A 22,852-nucleotide genomic window follows, 5' to 3' on the forward strand; every position below is an offset into this window, starting at 1 on the left:
CTCTTGTTTGTGGTTGGTGCCATTTAGACTGCAGAAAGATCCATATTTGGAGAATGAGTTTTCTATTAGTATATAGGAGGAGAATATATGTGTGAAGGAGGCCAAAGCCAGGCTTGACAAAAGACCCAAGGATCTTGGAGTCTTATCACAGCCTTTTGGATAGTCTATTGACATGCTCATTCATTTTGTTCCCTTTTACACACTATAAGAGCATTATTCTTTTAAATCTGAAGCACAAAGTCTACAAGATTTGGTTCAAAATCTTCTGCTTGTTTTCTAAGAAGCCAAAGCACCAGATTTACTACCCAAGAAAATGCATTTTTGTACCTGGGCAAAGTTACAGATTGAAAGAAGTATGGCTGCATCTCCTCAAATAAATTTATTACTCCCGTTCCCACACACAGAGAGACATTTTTAGAGTACAAAGGATCAGAATCATCAAAAAATGTGGGCAGTATCTACCAGTTGCCAAACTGACAAAATCAGTTTCTGCCCCACCTCATTCCAACCATATGGGACAAATACAGTCGTACCTTGGAAGTCGAACGGAATCCATTCCGGAAGTCCATTCAACTTCCAAAACATTCAAAAACCAAAGCGTGGCTTCTGATTGGTGGCAGGAAGCTCCCCCGTCAGATGTTTGGCTTCCAAAAATAGTTTGTGAAGCAGAACAACCACTTCTGAGCCAAAATGTTTGAGAACTAAGCTGTTCAAAAACCAAGGTACGACTGTAACAGTAATGTGAGAAAAAGGTAAAAGCCCACCCAAAGAGAAATATCTTAAAGAAGTGCTGGTCAATATTCATAGTTGGACTTGGTCAGACTTGTGAGAGGAAAAGTGCCTTGGTCTGTCTTGGTCTAGTGCAGGCATAGGCAACCTTGGCTCTCCAGATGTTTTGGAACTACAACGCTCATGATCCCTAGCTAACAGGGGCAGTGCTCAGGGATCATGGGAGTTGTAGTTCCAAAACATCTGGAGAGCCAAGGTTGCTTACCGTGTTTCCCCCTTTTTAAGGCGTAGTCATAAAATAAGCCATAGCAGCATTTCTAAGCATTTGAGAAATATAAACCGTACCCCGAAAATAAGCCATAGTGATAGGCGCTGTGCGGAAGAGATCACTGAGCTCCCCGAGTCAGCAGCAGCAACGCCGGCCGCAGCAGTGTTTGCTGAGTCCTTTCTTGCTTTTGGGACTTGGTTACTGTGCTGGCTTGGGATGGTGTGTGTGCAATTGCTGTTGCTGCTTCGTGTTTTTCAGCTGGATTCTCTGGGTTCTAAGCACTTTCCCCCGTTTGTTTGTGAAGCAGCACTCGGCTGCAGCCCCTGCCTCTCCCGACGGCTGCATGAATGCGAGGCTGGATTTGATCGCTATCTCCTTTTCCATTTCTTTTGTCTTTGAGCACCCGGCCCCGCCCCCTCTCCCCTTCGTGGAATGAAGAACGGAGTTTTAGCAGCATTTCCTCATTATAAAAAAAAGGTCAGGAACTTTTACTTTAACCTCAAAAATGGGATATTTCCTCTCTCTAAAAACAACTCTGACCTGAACACCAATATAACGGGGGTAGATCACCTCCAGTTTATAAATCCGCAAGTAGATCGCAGTCTCCTAGAAGTTGGGCTCTATACTTTGGCTGATTGCAAGCCTTTGCATCTTTAAAAAACAAAAACCATGCGCTTCTCAGTCTTAATTTTCCTTTAATTCATCCCCCTATACCCTCCTCCAACCATTGCCTCCTTCCATTCCTTACCCCCCTCCCTCTCTCCCCACTTCCCTCACTCCTGTGCGATCTCATTTAGTCATATACTTGCTTTTTCTGTTGTGTTGTCTATTTTATATTTAATATTATTACCCTTTATGATGTTATTTTTCCCCTTGCGATAATTATTTATTTTTTATCTTTAACTAACTTTCCTTTCCATATTTTTCCATATATAACTCAACACTTTCCCATTCCTTCTTAACTCTTTGGATAGAGTGCCCCCCCATTATTGTTGTTAATTTTACAATTCCTGGATTTTTTATGGAACCGAACAGCTCGGGTGCTTCAGAATGTGCCTTCTGTTGCTACAGGGCTATGGGGCTTCACTATTTGACCCCCCCCCCAGGTTGGGATTTTTAAAGTAGTTCTGTGGGTCCCAGGGCACAGAATCACCCCCGATCCTTTCCTTTGTCTAAACAGACCTATTCCCCCCTGACTTTGGAAGGCTGTGCTTCAAGGGTGATACCAGGGGTTTTTTAAGACCTGCGCCTCTTAAGGATTGTTACAGTCCATAACTTCCATTGCTTTCTACAGGGTTGGGGGTTTAAAGCACTGCCACCCCCACCCCACCCTGCAGGCGCTCGGAACTGGCAGCGCCAACAACGCGCCCAGCAATGTGCAGAAGAGAGCACCGAGCATCCTGAGCCAGTGGGTCCCAGTTGTACCAGCACTTTTTTTTTAAAAAAAAGACACCCCCTGAAAATAAGCCACTGTGTGTTTTTTTGAGGGAAAAAAGTTATAAGACGGTGTCTTAAAAAAGGGGAAACACGGTATGCCTGGTCTAGTGAAAGAGCCCATGGGGCAAACAGAGCCCGGAGTTTCAGAACCATGGAGAGCTCCAAGTGAGCCGCTTGCTCCAGCAAAGGCTAAAGATGCGACTGACGCCTTTTGAGCTTCTGGGTCCACCCTTTGTGAAAACTGAAGTCCTTGAAAGGGCTGGCCTGCATGGAGGCATTACCTCTCCTCGCTGTGCTGTTGGACCGGTGAGATGGCTTAGGAAGGAGGGACCCAAATACATATTGAACTGAAACTTCATTTGTTTGTGTGTTTGCTGCCGCTCTAGCCACGAAAATGCAGGCAAGTTTTTCAATAACCTTATTTTCCTTCACTTTGTTTGCACAGCTTGTGTTCAGCTTTAACGACAAGCTTTTTGGCCTCTTGGTCAAGGACATTGAAGGCATGGATCCCAGCATCCTTAAAGGAGAGCCTGCCACAGGGAAAAAACAGAAGGTAAGAGCTGGATCTCCCTTTCTGAGGTACCTTGATGTAAATGGCAATGATTGGAAACTGAATATGTGAATAGAGTCCACTAATCCTGAGGCAATGCCCTGATCGTGAACTTTCTGTGAGCACCTTGTCACTTGGTGCTGGACCGACTGTATCCCTGGCCATATCCTAGCAAGGAGATTCAACTTGGGTACAGTGATACAGAAATGCTGATCTGCATTGGCTTATTCACACATGCATTTCCCATCTTAATTAGTGGGGAACAAGCATCTGATTAATATCTCCTTTTCATTCTGCAAAATATACAAGCAAAGTCCCAACCCTGGGAAGTCAGCTAGAACGATTCCGTAATCTCACCCCCGCCAAGATAATCCTATTTAACAACCAAATCAATCCTTTAAAAAAAGTGGAGGAGAGAGGACATTGGGGTGGGGGGAAGAAGATAATGGAAGACTGCTATACCTAGAGTTTAAAAAATGAGGTATGACTCGCCAGAAGCTTCTAGGAATTAATCTGAAATACTCCCAAATGTGTCAGGAATATCCTTCTGCCAAAACGGGGAACATGCTGGTTTGAATCAGCTTTTAATTAACCAGGGTTTGTGCCAATTCCACTCTCCCTGCCCTGGAGATCTGTGTTATTTCATAAAGAGGTAAATCTGTTTTACATCTTTGTTTGCATTGTGCCCATTTTTTTATATCGTGCCAGCACCCCACTGATTTGAGCGAAACAGCGTTGTAGCTCTTTCTTCACCTGCCTTCTGTTCTGGCAGTTGATTTCCTTTCCGGAGCCCTGAAGTCCAGGTCCTTTCCCCTGTTTTCACAGCTTGAGACGGGGGCGGATCGTCACGTATAGGTCTTCTTTGACCATATGCCGCTATGAATCTTGTTGAGGCTGAGCACCAGCTGCACTGGGATGACTTCATATCTTGCCGCCTGCTGGTTTCTGCTGCTGTGGAGCTTGTCTTAATATAAAAATGGCCCTCTCTTTCCTTTCTGAGGCTCTCTGGGGAACGCTGAGCACAAGCGTCTGCTACTATTCTAGAAGGCTTTAAAAATTTTAAATAATAATAATTTATATTGGCCAAGTACATTTTCCAACATACTTGGAATTTGTTTCGGCTACATTGCAATGTAAACATATACACACACTATTCCACTCACAATACAAATAAGCCACCCATAATTGACTTCCCCTTCAGCTACACATCTCCAAATTTAACAATTTAATGGCACAAGGGAAAAACCTGTTCCTGTGCCTGGCCGATTTTGTAGATGAAGACCTGTAGCGACGTCCAGATGGGAGTGTAAATCTAGCAGATGATGGCAGGGATGTAAAGGATCTTTAGCAATTCTCTCTGCTCTCTTCTTAACTCTGGTAGCATAGATTGACTCCAATGACCCTTTCTGCAATTATTACAGCTCGTTGGAGCCTTTTCTTGTCTGTCTTGGAGGCTGTACCATACCAAGCAGTAATAGAATTACAGAGAACAGTTTCAACGATGCTTCTGTAAAATTGGATCAACACTTTCTGGGGCAATTTAAATTTCCTTAGTTGACGCAGAAAATACAACCTCTGGTGGACCTTTTTAATAATACCTTTATTATTTTTATTATTATACCTTTAATAATTGCGGTTTTCTTTCATTCAGATCGAAGTTGGTCTTGTTGTTGGCAACAGCCAGGTTGCGTTTGAAAAGGCTGAGAACTCCTCCCTCACTCTCATTGGTAAGTGTGGCCCTCGGGAAACAGTTGTGCACTCCAAGAAGTCTGCTGTCTGCCTTATCAGCAAGTCCATGAAAATTACTAGTCCACAGCAGTATTTACTAGCCTGTCTGCCCTTGCGTCCTTATCTACATGACTGTCAAACACAGACCTGGGCTCTTTGTTCGAGTTGCATCTTCTCCCCCCTTTGAATTTTTAGCTAGTTTATACAGTGGTACCTTGGTTCTCAAACTTAATCCGTCCCAGAAGCCTGTTCCAAAACCAAAGCGTTCCAAAGCCAACCAAGGCGCGCTTTCCCATAGAAAGTAATGCAAAACAGATTAATCCGTTCCAGGCTTTAAAAAAACAACCCCTCAAAACAGCAATTTAACATGAATTTTACTATCTAATGAGACCATTGATCCATAAAATGAAAGCAGTTATCAATGTACTGCACTATAAAATAAATAAGGCAGTATTGTAGATGATAAAAAGGAAAATTATTATTTTTTCTTACCTGCAGTGATGATAGTCATTGTTTGGATGCAGGGCTTTTTTCCATTTCCACAGTCAATCAATCAATCAATCAATCAATCAGTAGCTGAACTGGGTTCCACACAGTCACAAAAACAAAACCGAAAAAGCCTCAAAAACAAAAATAAATAGCAAAAACAAAAGTGCCAAACTTAATCCGTTCCAGAAGTCCGTTTGACTTCCGAAATGTTCGGAAACAAAGGTGTAGCTTCTGATTGGTGCATGTGCCCCTGAAACAATAGTCAACAGCCTCATCGGATGTTGGGCTTCCGAAAAATGTTCAAAAACCAGAACATTTACTTCTGGGTTTTTGGCATTTGAAGACCAAGGCATTTGAGAACTAAGGTACCACTATTACTATTCCAGGTCCTAAAAAACCACACACACACACACAGACGTAGGTTGTCTCTTGACTAGCTGTGCTGATTCTGTTTCGGTTTTAGCTTCCTTTCTTTTCTTTTTTCAAGTGGAAAGATAGCAAGAGTGAACAGGAGGAGATCAAGGCACATATCATAAAAGGGAGTGGCAGGGATATTTTTTTTTAAAAAAAACCACAACTTTACTAGCTGTGCTGCAGAGGAAATTCCAATGGCCAGCCATTCTGCAGGTAGCAGAATGGGATTTCAGTAGCAAAGGCCGGTGCTGTTGACATGCAAGGACCAGATGACACCCAAGGTTGCATCCTGGAGCCAGAGCTGGAGAAGGCAAAGGAGCAGGGTTCTTTTCCTTGTCTTGCTGGCAGTGGCGGGCTGCTGGGGTCTTCTGCTGGGGGCTGGGGTAGGAGAGAGCAGAGGACAAGGTTGCAGCAGCTCCCAGGGAGACATAGGAAGCTGCCATTCAGTTGCTCTCAAAGGGTATGGCATGCCACACTGGTGTGACAAAAGAGGGTAGCAAGATTGGCAGGAAGGTTTAAGGATAATCTCCACCACCACCCCCTCAGCATATTTTTATAAAATTTTTTAATGCTTTTCAAGTTTACACATTTCACTAACTTTACAATCATTTTAACAATTCAAAACTTCCTTTCCCCACTTTCTGCGGTTGCTTGAATTTATTTTTAATATCTTCTGCATATCCAGATTAACTTAATTTGCTCATTTATTCTCCTACTTTAATCATATACTCTTATAAAACTGCAGGTTATTGCATTAATCCTGCCAGTGTTTTTAATCTGTTTACAATTTATCTGTACAAATATTCAATAAACCATTTCCACTCTTTCATAAATCAAGGAAACATTTGAACATTTCAGTCTAGTATAGTATCAAAATTTATTTATTTTTATTGCAGAAAATGGTTAGATACCTTTTCAACATGAAAGCAAGAGTGTCAAGTGTGTGGGAATGATGCATGTTCTTACGTAGTTGCATTGTTTTATACTTTTTGGATATTATAAGATAGTGTCCTACGCTACAAATAGAACTTCTTAGCTTGTTTTTGTTCTCCAATGTATTTCCAATGTATTTCTTACACACACACACACACACACATATTCTGAAAGTGTGGCACTGAGGAAAAAAAGTTTGAGAACCAAAGTCTGGTCTGTTCAGATTAATGGCGGTAGCTCTCCAAGGTCCTAGACAGAGACTTCTAGTTAAAATCCTTTTTAAATCTTGTGGATTCAAACTGCATTCTCCTCAGCCTTTCATTTTTAAGAAAGGAGACAGTGCCCCCTATCGCTGCATGAGCTCAGTTGCGATTTGAGCACTCTCACCAGCCAACTTCGCCAGTTGTGGTTTTGTGTTAGGGGCCTCAAGTTTTATTCGTTCAGAATTCAGGGGTCCCCAAACTAAGGCCCGGGGGCCGGATGCGGCCCAATCGCCTTCTCAATCCGGCTCACGGATGGTCCGGGAATCAGCATGTTTTTACATGAGTAGAATGTGTCCTTTTATTTAAAATGCATCTCTGGGTTATTTGTGGGGCATAGGAATTCGTTCATATATATTTTTAAAATATAGTCCGGCCCCCCACATGGTCTGAGGGACAGTGGACTGGCCCCCTGCTGAAAAAGTTTGCTGACCCCTGGTTCAGATATATAGGTAGCCAGCACAGTTGAAAAATCAACACGAGACTGCGCAAACATTCAGCTCTGGAGTCATGAATTAACTTCAAGAATTTCCAGACTGCAGGTGATACTGTACCCTTGAACAAAATACTGTATAATAGCTTGCATCTACGTCTGTCTGTCCATCTATCTAAACAACAACTTCCTTCCTCCTTTATATTACAATTACTCCTCCCTACAAATCTTCCTTCAGGCTCTACTTGCATTTGCCAAATTCAGGAAGCACTTAATGAGGGCATGCCATGTTGCCCCTGCGTCCTTCTCTAACCATATTCAAATAATATTTAGCTTTGTGTTCTTGCTAAGCCTACCAAGCAGCCCTGGCTCTTAGTTCCATGATATCTCTCCCCTTAGTAGTTGCCTGGCGTTACCCTCTCAGTGCTCCTTTCCTTTCACACCGTGTAGGCAACAGGTGTTGCATGAAGCTGATAAAAGTGGGGCAGGATGGGGGCCCACAGGCAGGGCATTCATCAAGGTAGCAGAATAGGCATTCACAGAATAGCAGCAGAATTTTGCCTTCAGTTATGGGCTGCCGCCAAGTAGCAGATTTAAGTGGGTGAGGTGTTGGCATGGGAAGGTTTGCTGAAACTTTCCACCTCCCCGTAGCTGCTTTTCTCCTAGCTGGGATTGGAGCAAGTCTTGTGGGGGAAGTTTGTGGGAGAAAAACTTCTGTGGGGAAAAAGAAGCCACTGTAAAACTTCCAAATTCACAGGGGCTTTTTTAGGCTGAGGGAGCAAACCGAAAAAGGGGTTAGTTGCAGATACAGTGGTACCTTGGTTCTCGAACTTAATCCATTCCAGGAGTCCGTTCGACTTCCAAAACTGTTCGAAAACCAAGGCACGGCTTTTGATTGGCTGCAGGAGTTTCTCGCACTCAAGCGGAACGTCGAACATTCGGCTTCCAAAAAACGTTTGCAAGCCAAAACACTTCTGGGTTTGCTGTGTACTGGAGCCAATTTGTTTGGGAACCAGGCTGTTCGAGTACCAAGTTACCACTGTATGCCCAAATCAAAGCGGAGTATAGTCGTACCTTGGTTTTTGAGCAGCTTCGTTCTTGAACATTTTGGCTTCCAAACGTCGCAAACCCAGAAGTGAGTGTTCCAGTTTGTGAACTATTTTTGGAAGCTAAACGTCCGATGTGGCTTCCGATTGGCTGCAAGAGTTCCCTGCAGCCAATCAGAAGCCGCGCCTTGGTTTCTGAACGTTTTGGAAGTCGAATGGGCTTCCAGAACGGATTCCGTTCAAGAACCAAGGTACGACTGTATAAGCAAGCGAGGCGTGTCCCCAGGGAGAAGATAAGGAATGGAAGAAGCCAAGTCTCATCCCAAAGGAGAAGAACTAGGGCTTTTCCGGCAGCGAAGACAAGGCCCCCTTGGAGTGTTCAGGTGGGACGAAGCCTAAACCTGCCAAGTCCCTCTAGAAGGATGGATATTCCACGTGGCTCCGCTTCGTGTCTCTTCTCGCTGCAGGAGGAGACAGGGCAGGCCGTGGGGAAGTGGGGTTAGCCAAAGCATCCAGCAGAAACTTGCATTCTGGTTCCCTTGAATGCCACTTGCTCTCTGGCTCTCGTTCCTTTGCCCTCTGTGCTCAGGAAGGTGCAGAGGAGCTGGCTGGGTGAGTGGGTCAAGCCAGGAGGAAAACTGCTCTGCATGTGCCCCCTTTTAGCTGCTTGCATGGCTGGAACAGGAGAGGGTAGGAGAAGCTGCAGGGAGCAAAAATAATGCAAGAAAGAAGAGAAATACCTGTATTGGGGGGGGGGGTAGGTAAGTTGGGTGGGGAACTGATCAAATCTAATGCAGCGTTTACTTGTGGGGGGGGTATCAAAAGGAGAGTTGATAGACAAGGCTGTACTTTTTAAAAAAAGTTAAAGGTTCGGTGACCAGGCAGTCCCAATTTTGCATCTGGAGAAGTTGAAATCTGTTAGCATGTATACAGTTGTACCTCGGAAGTCGAACGGAATCCGTTCCGGAAGTCCGTTCCACTTCCAAAACGTTCGGAAACCAAGGCACGGCTTCCGATTGGCTGCAGGGAGCTCCTGCAGCCAATCGGAAGCCGCGTCGGACGTTCGGGTTCCAAAGAACCTTTGCAAACTGGAGTAGCCACTTCCGGGTTTGCGGCGTTCAGGAGCCGAAACGTTCGACTTGCAAGGCGTCCGGGATCCAAGGTACGAATGTACATTTCTTCAAATTGAGCCGTTTCTGTTACTTTTTGCATCATCTATTCTGATGTAGCAAGGAGAAGCAAGGGTCTCTGTAGAGAACTGGAGCCCCACCCCAACCACCGGAAATCTTACTCAGCTGCATTTTTGACTTCTGAGATTGCCGCAGGTGTTGGCTGCAATGGATCTCTGCAGGCGTTAAGTGCCAGAAATATCATGGCAATTCACAAATCCCTGCTGTTCCTTACTCATCTCCACTGACTGGGAAAAAGTGCCCTGTAAAAACCAGCTTTTGGATAAGCAGGGCCCCTCTGTGCTGCCTTTGCAATGTATGAACTTTTGGGACCTGTTGAGAAATCAGGGCTATTCTCTGCCAGGGGTCAGCAAAGGTTTTCAGGAGGGGGCCGGTCCACTGTCCCTCAGATCTTGTGGGGGGCCGGACTATATTTTTTGGGGGAAATGAATGAATTCCTATGCCCCACAAATAAGCCAGAGATGCATTTTAAATAAAAGGACACATTCTACTCATGTAAAAACACGCGATTGGGCTGCATCCAGCCCCCGGGCCTTAGTTTGCCTACCCATGCTCTATGCTAACCGGTTGGGAAAATGACAATGATCCCTTTCCCTTACTCTTCAGCTCTTCCTTTTTGATTTGGACCTGGGAAAACCCTGCCTATGTGGCATTTAGACTTCACAGTTGCAGGGTTCTTTACCCGGGTGTGGTAGTACTGCAGGCTTTGCAATGAAATTAGCCGCCTTGTGTTGGAAAGGGGATTCTGCTGATTTTTGTTTTTCATCAGCACCAATCAACCCACAATCTAGTTTCAACTTGGATATTATCGGTAAAGTGGGCTGTGCGTTGTGTACCCTCATAGATGCATGTGGCCCTCATGTATTTAGCACTCATAGATTTAGCAGTGAGTTTGCTCAAGTTGCTGGTGACTACTTGAGTCGAAACCTTTGCTTTTTAAAAATCAGCAGTGTGCTAATTCCAGCAGGATCTGCCTTGCCTTGCTCTGTTTTAAGCGGCTTGTTCTATTGATAACATCATTTACGCACATTTAAAACCGCACTCTTTAACAAGGCGGTACAGTCATACTTCGGTTTAAGGACACTTCGGTTTGAGTACTTTCAGTTTAAGTACTCCGCGGACCATCTGGAACGGATTAATCCACTTTCCATTACTTTCAAGGGGAAAGTTTGCTTCAGGATAAGTACGCTTCAGTTTAAGTACTCCGCGGACCGTCTGGTACGGATTAATCCACTTTCCATTACTTTCAAGGGGAAAGTTCGCTTCAGGTTAAGCACGCTTCAGGTTAAGTACAGACTTCCGGAACCAATGACACTCATACTTCGGGTTAAGTACGCTTCAGGTTGAGTGCTCCATGGACCTGTCTGGAACAGATTAATCCACTTTCCATTACTTTCAATGGGAAAGTTCGCTTCAGGTTAAGCACGCTTCAGTTTAAGTACTCCGCGGACCTGTCTGGAACGGATTAATCCACTTTCCATTACTTTCAAGGGGAAAGTTCGCTTCAGGCTAAGTACGCTTCAGGTTAAGTACAGACCTCCGGAACCAATTGTGTACTTAGACCAAGGTACCACTGTATTGTAAAATCAGACTCTGCAATCAAGCGAAGAAAGTTTTTCTGAGCGAATGAATGGCCCCAGACATGCTGCTTATTTTTTTTTAAATACTGCCCACAACCAGCATGTGGCAGCAGAGAATCAGAAAAGTAAAAAGTAAAATTAAGCAGTCTTAAGAGGCTAGCTAACTCTGGGGAGAGGTCCTATGATTACAGCCATCCTGCAGGAAACAAAATACTGTATATTCCTGCGTATAAGACTACTTTTTAACCCAGGAAAATCTTCTCAAAAGTCGGGGGTCGTCTTATATGCCAGGTTGTATTTCTTATACGGCGAGTATATCCCAAACTCTATATTTTAACTGAAAAAGTTGGGGGTTATTTTATATGCCCGGTCGTCTTATACGCCGGAATATACGGTAAATGAAAACAGCAAAAGCCTGCAGATGAAGACTGGCTGAGCTCTTTAAATCAATACATGAAACTTGATGTGTGCCTCTTTCTTTTGGGTCTGCCACCCCTCCTTAGTGTGTATATATCACAAAGCTACACCCATATAGCAGTCGGAACCACAGCAGGCAGAATTCACTTATCCAAGTCTAGGCTCTAAACCACTCTGTATGTGAAGCCTGTGGCCCTCCAGAGGCTGATGGGAATTGTAGTCCAACAACATCTGGAGGAGAATCGCATGATCCCCATTCCTGCTGCAAGCCAAGCGTTCCTAAGCCCACTTGGTTGCATGGCTCCTTGGCCCTCCTTCCCTCGCCTCCTTCCTTCCTGCCAGTTTATACAGCCCCACATGTTTCTAGAGTCTAGGCCCTGTGCAGCTCTGCCCCAAACCTATCCCCCCCCACCGCCTTAGCACCTCTTTTTATTTCCACGTCTCCTGGGTCCTTGATTTCCTGAGGTTCTCCTCTGTTCAGGCCTTGACCTACTTTGCTCCACTTTATAAGGCCCCTGTCTCACGGCCGCCTTCCTAACACTCTTGACCCCGTATCATATAGGCCTTCCTGACCTCAAGCGCCGCAGAGTTTCGTTGGAGCCACCTCTCCCATTTGCCCTTCCTTGCCTCAGCTCTGTGCCTTTCTCTGCCCTTTTCTTTGAGCATTCTCTCCGCCAACCTCTTCTCCACCTTTCTCTGGCTGCTCCGTAACTTTCCTCAGCCTTCTTGCATCTTGTCTCCCTGTCCTCTAGCTTCCCTACCTCCCAGTGCCTCTTCCTTAGTTCTCAGCTAAGCCCTTGTGTGTGCACGGTTGTAATTAAATCCCAGCCGAGCAGACAACTTTCCCTTCCTTCACAGAAGCTGGACTGCGGTTTGCAGACCATTCTTTGCTGTTACACCAGCTCAGCTAACCAGGAGGCATCACCTCTCTGCATGTGCAGTGCAAGATAAAATACAGAAAGGGGACTTGCTGTGCTTTTGTTGGGGCTGTAAATTGGGAAACAATAACACAGACGTTAAAAGCAACTTTAAGGCCGGAGAGTAATTTTACACCCTAATTATTATTTTTAGCCAACCTATCCAAAAGATCCTGTTTCTCCCCAGTTTTTTTCTGATGCTTTTCCATACTGGGTAATTTTCTTCTCTGACCAGAGAATGGAATGGTGGTACCAGAGTACTGTGTTTTTAAAAGATAGTAACTGGTTTGCTTTCTTCAGAAGAAAATAGTATAGCCGTACCTTGGAAGTCAAACGGAATCCGTTCCGGAAGTTCGTTTGACTTCCAAAACATTTGAAAACCAAATCGCAGCTTCTGATTGGCTGCAGGAAGCTCCTGCAGCCAATCAGAAGCCCCATTGGACGTTTGACTTCCAAAAGAATGTTTGCAAACCGGAACAATCACTTCTGGGTTTGTGGTGTTGGGGAGCCAAACTTTCCGAGTTCCAGGGCGTTTGACAACCAAAGTACGACTCTATTGTTTTTAGGGTTTTTAAGTGTTACACAAATGTGAAACGTTATGCATTCGGTTGAAAGTCAATTCTAAAATATAATAGTAATATGCCACCGTTATAAGAATTAGAATTAAACGACCAAACATACTGTAATTTTAAAAGTCTCTTGAGTCATTTAGGCTGCATTCCTATATTCACCTACCTTAGAGTAAGCTCAATTGAATGCAATGGGGCTTGCTTCTGAGTAGATGTGTATAGGACTTGCTAGCTACCTTTTCCAAAGAAGTAAATAAAACAAAAACCCACTTTCCCCTTTGATGTCAGGACTACTGCGGTATTGATTTCTACTTACAGTACTTTCAACGTGAAATCTAGACCAGGAACAACTGCTACATGTTCTACATCATCTGTGGCCTCCCTGTGCTGCAGTTAAAAGTATATTTAAAACGACAGGAGTGTATTGGGCTCCTGGTGCTTGGTGGGTTTTTTTTTCTTCCATGGAAGAGAACGCTCCTTTCCACACCCTCAAGTTAGCAAGTATTTGATGAATTGCTTAAATTAATTGCCAGGCATCAGGATTGATCCTTTCCTATGCAGTTCTCTCTCCCCCCTCCTGAAAGTACATCAGGGTTATAATCCCCACGTTAGATTGGTAGTATGGGGCTGAAGCTGACATATGGTTGCCTTCCTGGGTCCTTTCAGCAGATCCAAGGCTGAACTGAGATGTGAACAGGTAATTTGTGCAGGGCTAGATTAACCAGGTGGCCCTGTGGTTAAACCACTGAGCCTAGGGCTTGCTGATCAGAAGGTCGGCGGTTCAAATCCCTGTGACGGGGTGAGCTCCCGTTGCTTGGTCCCAGCTCCTGCCAACCTAGCAGTTTGAAAGCACATCAAAAATGCAAGTAGATAAATAGGAACCGCTACAGCGGGAAGGTAAACGGCGTTTCCATGTGCTGCTCTGGTTCGCCAGAAGCGGCTTTGTCATGCTGGCCACATGACCTGGAAGCTATACGCCGGCTCCCTCGGCCAATAATGCGAGATGAGCGCGCAACCCCAGAGTCGGTCACAACTGGACCTAATGGTCAGGGGTCCCTTTACCTTTACCTTTTCAATTAACCATTAAGCAAAATAAGCAGGTGCTTAGGGCATCAGGGGAAGAGAAGCACCACAGAAATTTCCCATTGCCAGGTTTTTTACATTAATGGTCACAAATAGCTCATCTGAACGTTCATTTTTTCAGTTGAAGTAAAGTCGCACCTTGTTTTTCGTACAGCTTAGTTCTTGAACCTTTTGGAAGTTGAATGGACTTCCGGAACGGATTCTGTTCAACTTCCAAGGTACGACAGTATATTAAAAATCCCAACAGAACAACTATTCAACAAGGCAGGCTCGAGGCCTTATCTCTACTAAGTATGGAAGCAGATGTGTTATGTAAGATTAGTTTTGACAATCTGAGCAAAGACTTTGCAATTAGAAAAAAGTAGGAGAATTTTTTATCAAATATACGGTAAATAAAGTGAAAGTAGGCTTTGTTTCATTTCAAAAAATAGAAATTTCCTTTATGGGTTACTATCGTTTATATTTTGAATTAGATATATATGGGGGCACCAAAATCTTTTAAGTGCTCTAAAGGTCTTAATCCAGCCCTGAATTTGTGGCTGTTGTTCTTAGCCTCTACTCTCTCTCACTCACTCTGCACTGTGTTCGAAGTTTGCTTTAGCATCTTGCACCGAGGAAACAGAACTCTGCAACATTTCCATGTGCTGATTTAGTTTGTCGTCCTTAGCTGACCCCTTTCTCCCTTCCTACAGGCAAATCCAAAACCAGGGAAAATCGCCAGTCGATCATCAACCCTGACTGGAACTTTGAGAAGATGGGCATTGGGGGTCTTGATAAGGAGTTCTCTGACATCTTCCGGCGGGCCTTTGCCTCCCGAGTGTTCCCACCTGAGATTGTGGAGCAGATGGGTGAGTACCAAAGCTAAGGGTGAACGAAATCCCACAATGGTGAACAAGGGGGGTCTCACAAAGGATGACGATGTAAAGGTAAAAGGTAAGGTAAAGGACCCCGAGATGGTTAAGTCCAGTCAAAGGCGGCAGCGCTCATCTCACTTTCAGGCTGAGGGAGCCAGCCTTTGTCCACAGACAACTTTCTGGGCCCTGTGGCCAGCATGACTAAACCGCTTCTGGCGCAATGAGACACTGTGATGGAAACTAGAGCGCACAGAAATACCTATTTATCTACTTGCACTGGTGTGCTTTCGAACTGCTAGATCGGCAGGAGCTGGGACAGAGCAACGGGAGCTCCGTGGCAGGGATTCGAACTGCCAGCCTTCTGATCGGCAAGCCCAAGAGGCTCCGTGGTTTAGACCACAGCGCCGCCCGCTTCCCACGGATGGTGATGTACAAAGGGGGTGGGCAGGTATCGAAATAGGAGCTGACTAAGATAGGAGAGAAGAAGTGACAGAAAAACTCAGACATGCAAGCCATGAGAACTATCTAATACCGTATTACAGCATTTTGCCCCTCTCCCTTAGGCAGTGGTAAGCTAAACAAAACAGGGCAGTCATTTTTTCAGGGTTTGATTTCATGGAGTATAAAGATGGAAGTGGAGATTGGAGCAGTGCTTGGTTCCAGGCAAAATCAAATTATACGCCAGAGCTGAGCAGCCAGTTATGGCCTGCCGGGTTCCCACTGTGCTTCAGGTTCCTTCTGTGCAACTCTTGCAGGCGAGCCCTAGGGATTTCACCTGGTTTGGCACCAAAATGGAACTGAAAGGCTCCTCCCGTTGGTTACGGCAGCTGCTGAAAACATCTTGAATTGCTAGGGTTAAATTGATGGGATCCCCCTCTGAACAATCGAAGCCACAAGATGGGGAGCTGTAACCCACTCTGCTCAATGCAGCTTCTTGGCTGGCCAGTTCCCGTAACTCAGAATTCATCCAAACGTCTGAGCCTGCAGCACTAACTGTATCTACTCAGGAGTCCCATTTAACTCAGTGGGTCTTACTCCCAGGTAAGTGAGATTGGGTTTGTAACCTGAGGCACGTAACTGGAGGCACCCTTCACTCTTAACCTCAACCTTGTGAGGTTAGAGTACTACCGTTGAAGAAGAAGGATACTGACAAGCTGGAACAAGAGGAGGGCAACCAAAATAGTCAAAGGCCTGGAAACAATGCCTTATGAGGAACTGCTTAGGGAGCTGGGTATGTTTAGCCTGGAGAAGAGAAGGTTAAGGGGTGATATGATAGCCATGTTCAAATATATAAAAGGATGTCATATAGAAGAGGGTGAAAGGTTGTTTTCTGCTGCTCCAGAGAAGCAGACACGGAGCAATGGATTCAAGCTACAAGAAAGAAAATTCCACCTAAACATTAGGAAGAACTTCCTGACAGTAAGAGCTGTTCGACAGTGGAATTTGCTGCCAAGGAGTGTGGTAGAGGCTCCTTCTTTGGAGGTCTTTAAGCAGAGGCTTGACAGCCATCTGTCAGGAATGCTTTGATGGTGTTTCCTGCTTGGCAGGGGGTTGGACTGGATGGCCCTTGTGGTCTCTTCCAACTCTATGATTCTACGATTCTAGAGTAGAGCTTTCCAGACTCTTCATGTTGGTGACACACTTTTTAGACAGGCATCATTTCAGGATGCAGTAATTCAGTTTTACTAGCAAACCAGAGGTTAAACTAGCCCCTTTCCAGCCCCAGTAGGAGCGTTTGTGCGAAACACCTACAACGTAAAGGACCTCTGGATGGTTAAGTCCAGTCAAAGGCGGCTATGGGGTTGCGGTGCTCAACTTGCTTTCAGGCCGAGGGAGCCGGCGTTTGTCCACAGACAGCTTTCTGGGTCATGTGGCCAGCATGACTAAACGGCTTTTGGTGCAACGGAACACCGTGATGGAAGCCTGAGCGCACGGAAATGCCGTTTGCCTTCCTGCCGCAGCGATACCTATTTATCTACTTGCACTGGTGTGCTTTTGCTCTCAAACTGCTATGCTGACAGAGCAACGGGAGCTCACCCTGTCGTGGGGATTCGAACCGCCGACCTTCTGATCGGCAAGCCCAAGAGGCTCAGTGGTTTAGACCACAGTGCCACCTACACACTGCAGTCGACACAGTAACATGTCGCGACGCACAGTTTGGAAAGCTCTGTGTTAGAGTGTGGAAGAAGACAACGAGGAAGGCCTGAAAGAATGAAATGAAGCTCTGAGCAGTGGCTCATGGCAGAGATGCAGCTAGCAGCCCTCTTCTCTCTCTCTTTCTTCATATAGTAATTGCTTTATCTCATTTAGTACAAGCACGTTCTCACTTGCATCAGGGTATGAGTCCAACTCTTTAGGAGAGGGTGGTATCTAACACGGCGCTCTCTGGATTTTGCTGGGATCCCTTTCTTCTTCTTCTTCTTCTTCTTCTTCTTCTTCTTCTTCTTCTTCTTCTTCTTCTTCTTCTTCTTCTTCTTCTTCTTCTTCTTCTTCTATCACTTGTAGCTGTGTAAGATTGTCTTCCATAAACACGGTTTTAACACTGAGTCCATAAGTGACTGCGGAGGCCAATTCTGGATCCACACTTTCCACAGTGGGAACATATAGGTTTCCGGGCAGGAGTTGAATCCGGTGAGGGTGTGCCTTCCTCTTAGCACGTTTCTCCTTTTTGTCTTGAGTTCGAGTATCTTCAAAGCCCATGACACCCTCGCTAAAAGCTGTTCTCCAACTGGAGCGCTCCCAGGCCAGTGTTTCCCAGTTGTTGGTGTTTATACTACTTTTTTTTTTTAGATTGAGAGAGTCTTTAAACCTCTTTTGTTGACCACCAGCATTACGCTTCCCATTTTAAAATTTGGAATAGAGTAGTAGTTGCTTTGGAAGACGATCATCGGGCATCCGCACAACATGACCAGTTCAACGAAGTTGATGTTGAAGAATCATTGCTTTGACACTGCTGATCTTTGCTTCTTCCAGTGCCCTGGCATTAGTTTGCCTGTCTTCCGTGATGTAAAAATTTACGGACACACCATTAATGGAATCTTTTGAGCAGTTGGAGATGGCGTTTATAAGTGGTCCATGTTTCAGAAGCATACAGTAAGCTTGGTAGTACAATAGCTTTCTAAACAAGCATTTTGGTTTCCCTGTGAATGTCCCGATCCATAAACACTCTGCACGTCAATCGGGAGAAAGCTGCACTTGCAGAGCTCGGACGATGCTGGATTTTGGCATCAATGTCAGCCTTTGTGGAAAGATACGGTAACTGCCCGGGTAGAAGAAGTGATCGGCACTTTCCAACGCTGCACCATTGACTTGGATTTGTGGCGCTGCAGAGGGGTTGTTTTTGTGCTTGTCGGTGCAGCACTTTGGTTTTTTGGATGTCGAGCGACAGGCCAAGCTTTTTGTCAGCTTCTGCGAAGATATTTAGGATGGTTTGGAGGTCCAGCCTCTGAGTGTGCACACCCTAGTCAGGGATGATGGGATTTGTAGTCTAGCAACATCTTGGTTACCCTACCTGAACAGGAGGATCCTTCCTGCAAACCCAAGACAATGACATTGATGGGGGTCGAACCTTGCCCCTGCTGAACGCTTCTTCCCCAACATGCTACGGCCCACTTCAAATTGGATGCTTGCTGGCTAGCAAGAGGAGCTTTAAGCCTTCCATCCCAGTTCCCTTTCTCTTCTTCGACAGGCCTCCCTTAGGCGAAAGGAGCTTATCTGAAATTTGAAGAAAAGTGCCGCTTCCTGACACTCATCCCCCCCCCCCCCGTGCATTAGTTATGACTTGCTCTTCCAACTATATTTCAGGGCTCAGATGCCAGGTTGACATCTGCTCAGGTCCGCCGTAATAATTCATGAGAGGGAGGGAAAGGAGAAGAAAGCCATTCCTCAGCCCTGCACAAAGTAGCAGTCGCAGATCTCTCCCCCCCCCCCAAGAACCCCTTTTGTGTTTTCTCTCTCTCTTGCCTTTCCTTGCTCTTGTGCCTCACAAGTGAGCAGCAATAAACATGCCAGGTGCAGCTTGGCCAGATCGACCGATCTTGCATTGCTGTTTGCTTCAGCATGGTTTCCACTAGCTCTTATGAAAGGGAGGAGGAGAGAAGGAGTTTTATAAATCAGCTTCAGCTTGCCGCATCTGTGAGGTGGTGGGTTTTTGGGTGCCATTAAGGCTGGCTGGGACCCAGGTGGCGCTGTGGTTAAACCACTGAGCCTAGGGCTTGCTGATCAGAAGGTCGGCGGTTCGAATCCCTGTGACGGGGTGAGCTCCCGTTGCTTGGTCCCAGCTCCTGCCAACCTAGCAGTTCGAAAGCACGTCAAAGTGCAAGTAGATAAATAGGAACCGCTACAGCGGGAAGGTAAACGGCATTTCCATGTGCTGCTCTGGTTCTCCAGAAGCAGCCTTGTCATGCTGGCCACATGACCTGGAAGCTATACGCCGGCTCCCTCGGCCAATAATGCGAGATGAGCGCGCAACCCCAGAGTCGGTCACGACTGGACCTAATGGTCAGGGGTCCCTTTACCTTTACCTTTAAGGCTGGCGGAGGTGGAGGCAGGCAGATCTGGCCCCTGGTGGGTCACACAGCTCCCAATAAAACGAACAGGTGTCGTACAAGAGTACGGAGCATAACTTACTACGTTGGTAATTAACGTAGTTTCCATCCTCTGGGGCAATGGAGGGCTTCTCCTCCTCAGCCATGTTTGCCCCCCAATTATGAGGGGAAAAGGGAGCATTCAAATTGAATTGGGTAGCAGCCTAAAACAATTTTGGGCTGGGTGTTTTTGTGCTTTGCCTGCGGTGACTTGTCCCATTCTGCTTCCTTCCATTTCAAGTATGGGTTACCAGCTAAGGTCTGGGACATTCCTGTTTGTCCTCATTTATTATAGTGGCTGGTTACAGTGACAGAATCGCTAGTGCTCCACCACCTATCCTAAGCCAAATGTTGACAGCCCTTTGAACTGGTTCCTGCAGAGATTTTGTCTTCCAGCGTAGCAAATACTAGACCGGAAGCTAAATTCTGTTATCAAATCAATCCTTTGGCATCTCATCGTTTACTTCAAAACCAAGCTTCTGGCCCTTGTCTGTAATGCTAAGCTAAACCGTGGCTTATTTCAAACGTGATCGCTCCTGGAGAAGAGATCATAGCTGCTGTGCTCCTCCCGCGATCCTCTGGCTATGCCGCTGGAAGCTAAATTATGGTTTGGCTTCGTGTGTTGTCCAAACCAGGGCTTGTGGTTCACACCCTCCCGGCAATCCACAAGCTGTAAACTGCAAACATTGGTTAGAGGCTGCAGAAGTGGAGAAGGGGCAGCTGTGAACTCTTCTCTGGCTTAGCATTATATGTGAACCGGCTCCTAGCTCCCCAATGGGAAGCGGGGAGCAGCATGTTTTTGTACAAAGGAGCAGGATTCAAATGTTCAGGGCCTTTCCATGGGTTGCCTAACCATGGTTAGCCAATTGGTTTGTGTTACGTTCAGCCAGTGTGTCTCAGCGCTCTTGTTCCAGAGGAGATGGAGAAAGAGAGAGGGACTGAATTTATGGCTCTCTATTTGACCATAAGTACCACATTGGCTGGAGGGACCCAGGTGGCGCTGTGGTTAAACCACTGAGCCTAGGGCTTGCTGATCAGAAGGTCAGCGGTTCGAATCCCTGTGATGGGGTGAGCTCCCGTTGCTCGGTCCCAGCTCCTGCCAACCTAGCAGTTCGAAAGCACATCAAAATGCAAGTAGATAAATTGGAACCGCTATAGCGGGAAGGTAAACGGCGTTTCCATGTGCTGCTCTGGTTTGCCAGAAGCGGCTTTGTCATGCTGGCCACATGACCTGGAAGCTATACGCCAGCTCCCTCGGCCAATAATGCGAGATGAGTGCGCAACCCCAGAGTCGGTCACGACTGGACCTAATGGTCAGGGGTCCCTTTGCCTTTACCACATTGGCTGACAGCTGGCCAACGATGAGGGCCAGTCCTGATGCCTAAAATGCTGCCTGCAATTGATGGCTGAAACTTAAGCCTCGGCGAGCTGCAACCCATTCCCGTGCTGGTGGCCTTTCCTATAATCTTCAAGCAGCTGTTCGGCCGCCTTCTCATTTTCAAGCTCTTAGTGGATGAGGCTGCTGGCATGTCTCCTCTGTGGCTGCAATTTTGCTAAAAGCCTAAAATTACATGATGAAACATAGTTATTATTATTATTATTTTTTAAGCGAGCAAGCCTTGAGTCCCACTTTTGGGCTCAAAGTTTTTCTCTCTCTGTGTGTGTGTTTTTAAAAATGTGTGCAATTTTTACTTCGTAGCCCAGGGCTTTTCTGTATGTGTGTTAAGAATTCCTGCTTTAATCTGATCTCCCCCACATTCCATCAGAAGGAGATAATTGTTCTGCAGTTCACATAAATCCTAGAGGTCCGTTGGTTCCAATTCATCTTCCTTCTTTGTCAACTTTTCCTGCAGGTGGTCTTAGGATAAAACGTAACACTAGAGGTCAATAGACGTTACGCTAAGTGCATGACAGCCACCAGAAACAGCCGCCGCTCATTCAGTTATTGTCTTCCTGCGTAAAACGTATGCATGATATCACAGCACTGTGGTGTGGTGTGGTGTGGTGTGAAGTTCCGCTTCTTGACCCCTGCCGTCGGACGCCAATGATGTCTAATTTGAAAATCAGAACAGGGCACAGACCGTGAATGCAAGAGGGCTAACTGGGATGGTGTTATGGAATGCCCTGGCAGGACTTTGCCATCTGCGCTGGCTCCATTGCTTGGCCCAGGTCAAAGGGTGCTGGGTTTGATATTTAAATCCCTTTTTAGTTTGGTACTTGGAAGTTTACCTCTCCCTGCATGTATCTTGAGACAAGTGAGATACGATAGGGGGCTGTGAGTGATGGAGTCTTTTTAGTGGTGGCTCCCAGTTTGTGGAATGCCCGTCTGATACATACTTCTCTTGGATGCCAGGCAAAGACCTTCTTTCCGCCCCAACAGATTGTACTGCTGTTCATCATATTGCTTTAGCCGTTCAGTTCACCTGGCCCCTGCTTTTAATTGATTTGTTTTGCTCTGGTGTATTAAATGGGTGTGTTTTGTTGCCTTTTATTATTTCATTTGTGTTGACTTATTTTCCTGTGCGCACCACCCAGAGAACTTTCTCCTATGGGGCAGCCTACAAATGGCATGCCCAGATAAACCAAATGATGAGTTCCCTTTTGGCTTAACCCCTTAATTTTAATCCCCCAACTACAACCAGGCTGAAGTTTGCATTTGCTCATATTCAGCCCTTACCATCTTCGACCGTCTCTGCCCCTCCACCTGTTTTCTTCTGCACTGTTGAAATTATAGATTATAAAATGAAAAGGCCGGAGGCCCCAACCTCATGAAACTCTGTACAATGCTACGTACAATAATGACGCTGTCTAAATGGTAGCATCTCCCAGCTCTCCCCCCAACCCATTTTAGTGCCTACTGTTTGTGGGTACACCTGTAGGTTGACGAAATTATCAAATAATGTCTGTTCTGTTCCCACTGAGCAACATTCCCAGCCTACAAATGTCACTTATGCATGCACCTGAGTGGTATGAAAAGACTGGAATAGTCTGTGGGTAGGTTGGGAGCAGCTAATCCCATGAATGGCACCTGAAGTTGACCTTTGCAGACCAGTTTCCCAAGATACAATGAGAGTACGGTTGTCTCCGTCTAATTTGCACCATATGTCAACCTGCTGAGAATTCCTTTGTTTGTGGGGAGCCCGCTATGGTGATGACAACGTTGTCTTTGTCCCCTGATTTATCTGTTGCTCTTTTTTCGTTGTTTGGCTTATTTATTTCCTGTTGTGAGCGGGTGAGCAAGTAATTAAAAGCCGCTCGATAACCCTGGTGCCCTGTTAACGCGAGTGACCTTCGGTGGGGAATGGTCCTCGCGCTAGACGGAGGCATTTAGAAATGCCCAGCCAGAGGAAGAGGGTGAGTTTTGTAAGG

The 22,852-nt window shown here is 45.8% G+C and overlaps 1 protein-coding gene across 7 annotated transcripts in view; it reads left to right on the forward strand.

Moving 5' to 3' along the window:
- Positions 1–22,852, forward strand: part of NSF (N-ethylmaleimide sensitive factor, vesicle fusing ATPase) — a 103,914-nt gene that overhangs the window by 32,936 nt on the left and 48,126 nt on the right. For all 7 annotated transcript variants that reach the window (XR_009558435.1, XM_060281087.1, XM_060281089.1 and 4 more), the window contains exons 6-8: positions 2,880–2,987; positions 4,636–4,711; positions 14,736–14,891. Coding sequence is in view for 6 of the 7 variants with exons in the window: in XM_060281087.1 (XP_060137070.1) it covers positions 2,880–2,987; positions 4,636–4,711; positions 14,736–14,891 (340 nt within the window). In the remaining variant the exon portion in view is untranslated. The remainder of the gene's footprint in view (positions 1–2,879; positions 2,988–4,635; positions 4,712–14,735; positions 14,892–22,852) is intronic.

The sequence above is a fragment of the Zootoca vivipara genome, chromosome 13, assembly GCF_963506605.1.
Source record: "Zootoca vivipara chromosome 13, rZooViv1.1, whole genome shotgun sequence".
In the NCBI taxonomy this organism is placed as follows: Eukaryota; Metazoa; Chordata; class Lepidosauria; order Squamata; family Lacertidae; genus Zootoca; species Zootoca vivipara.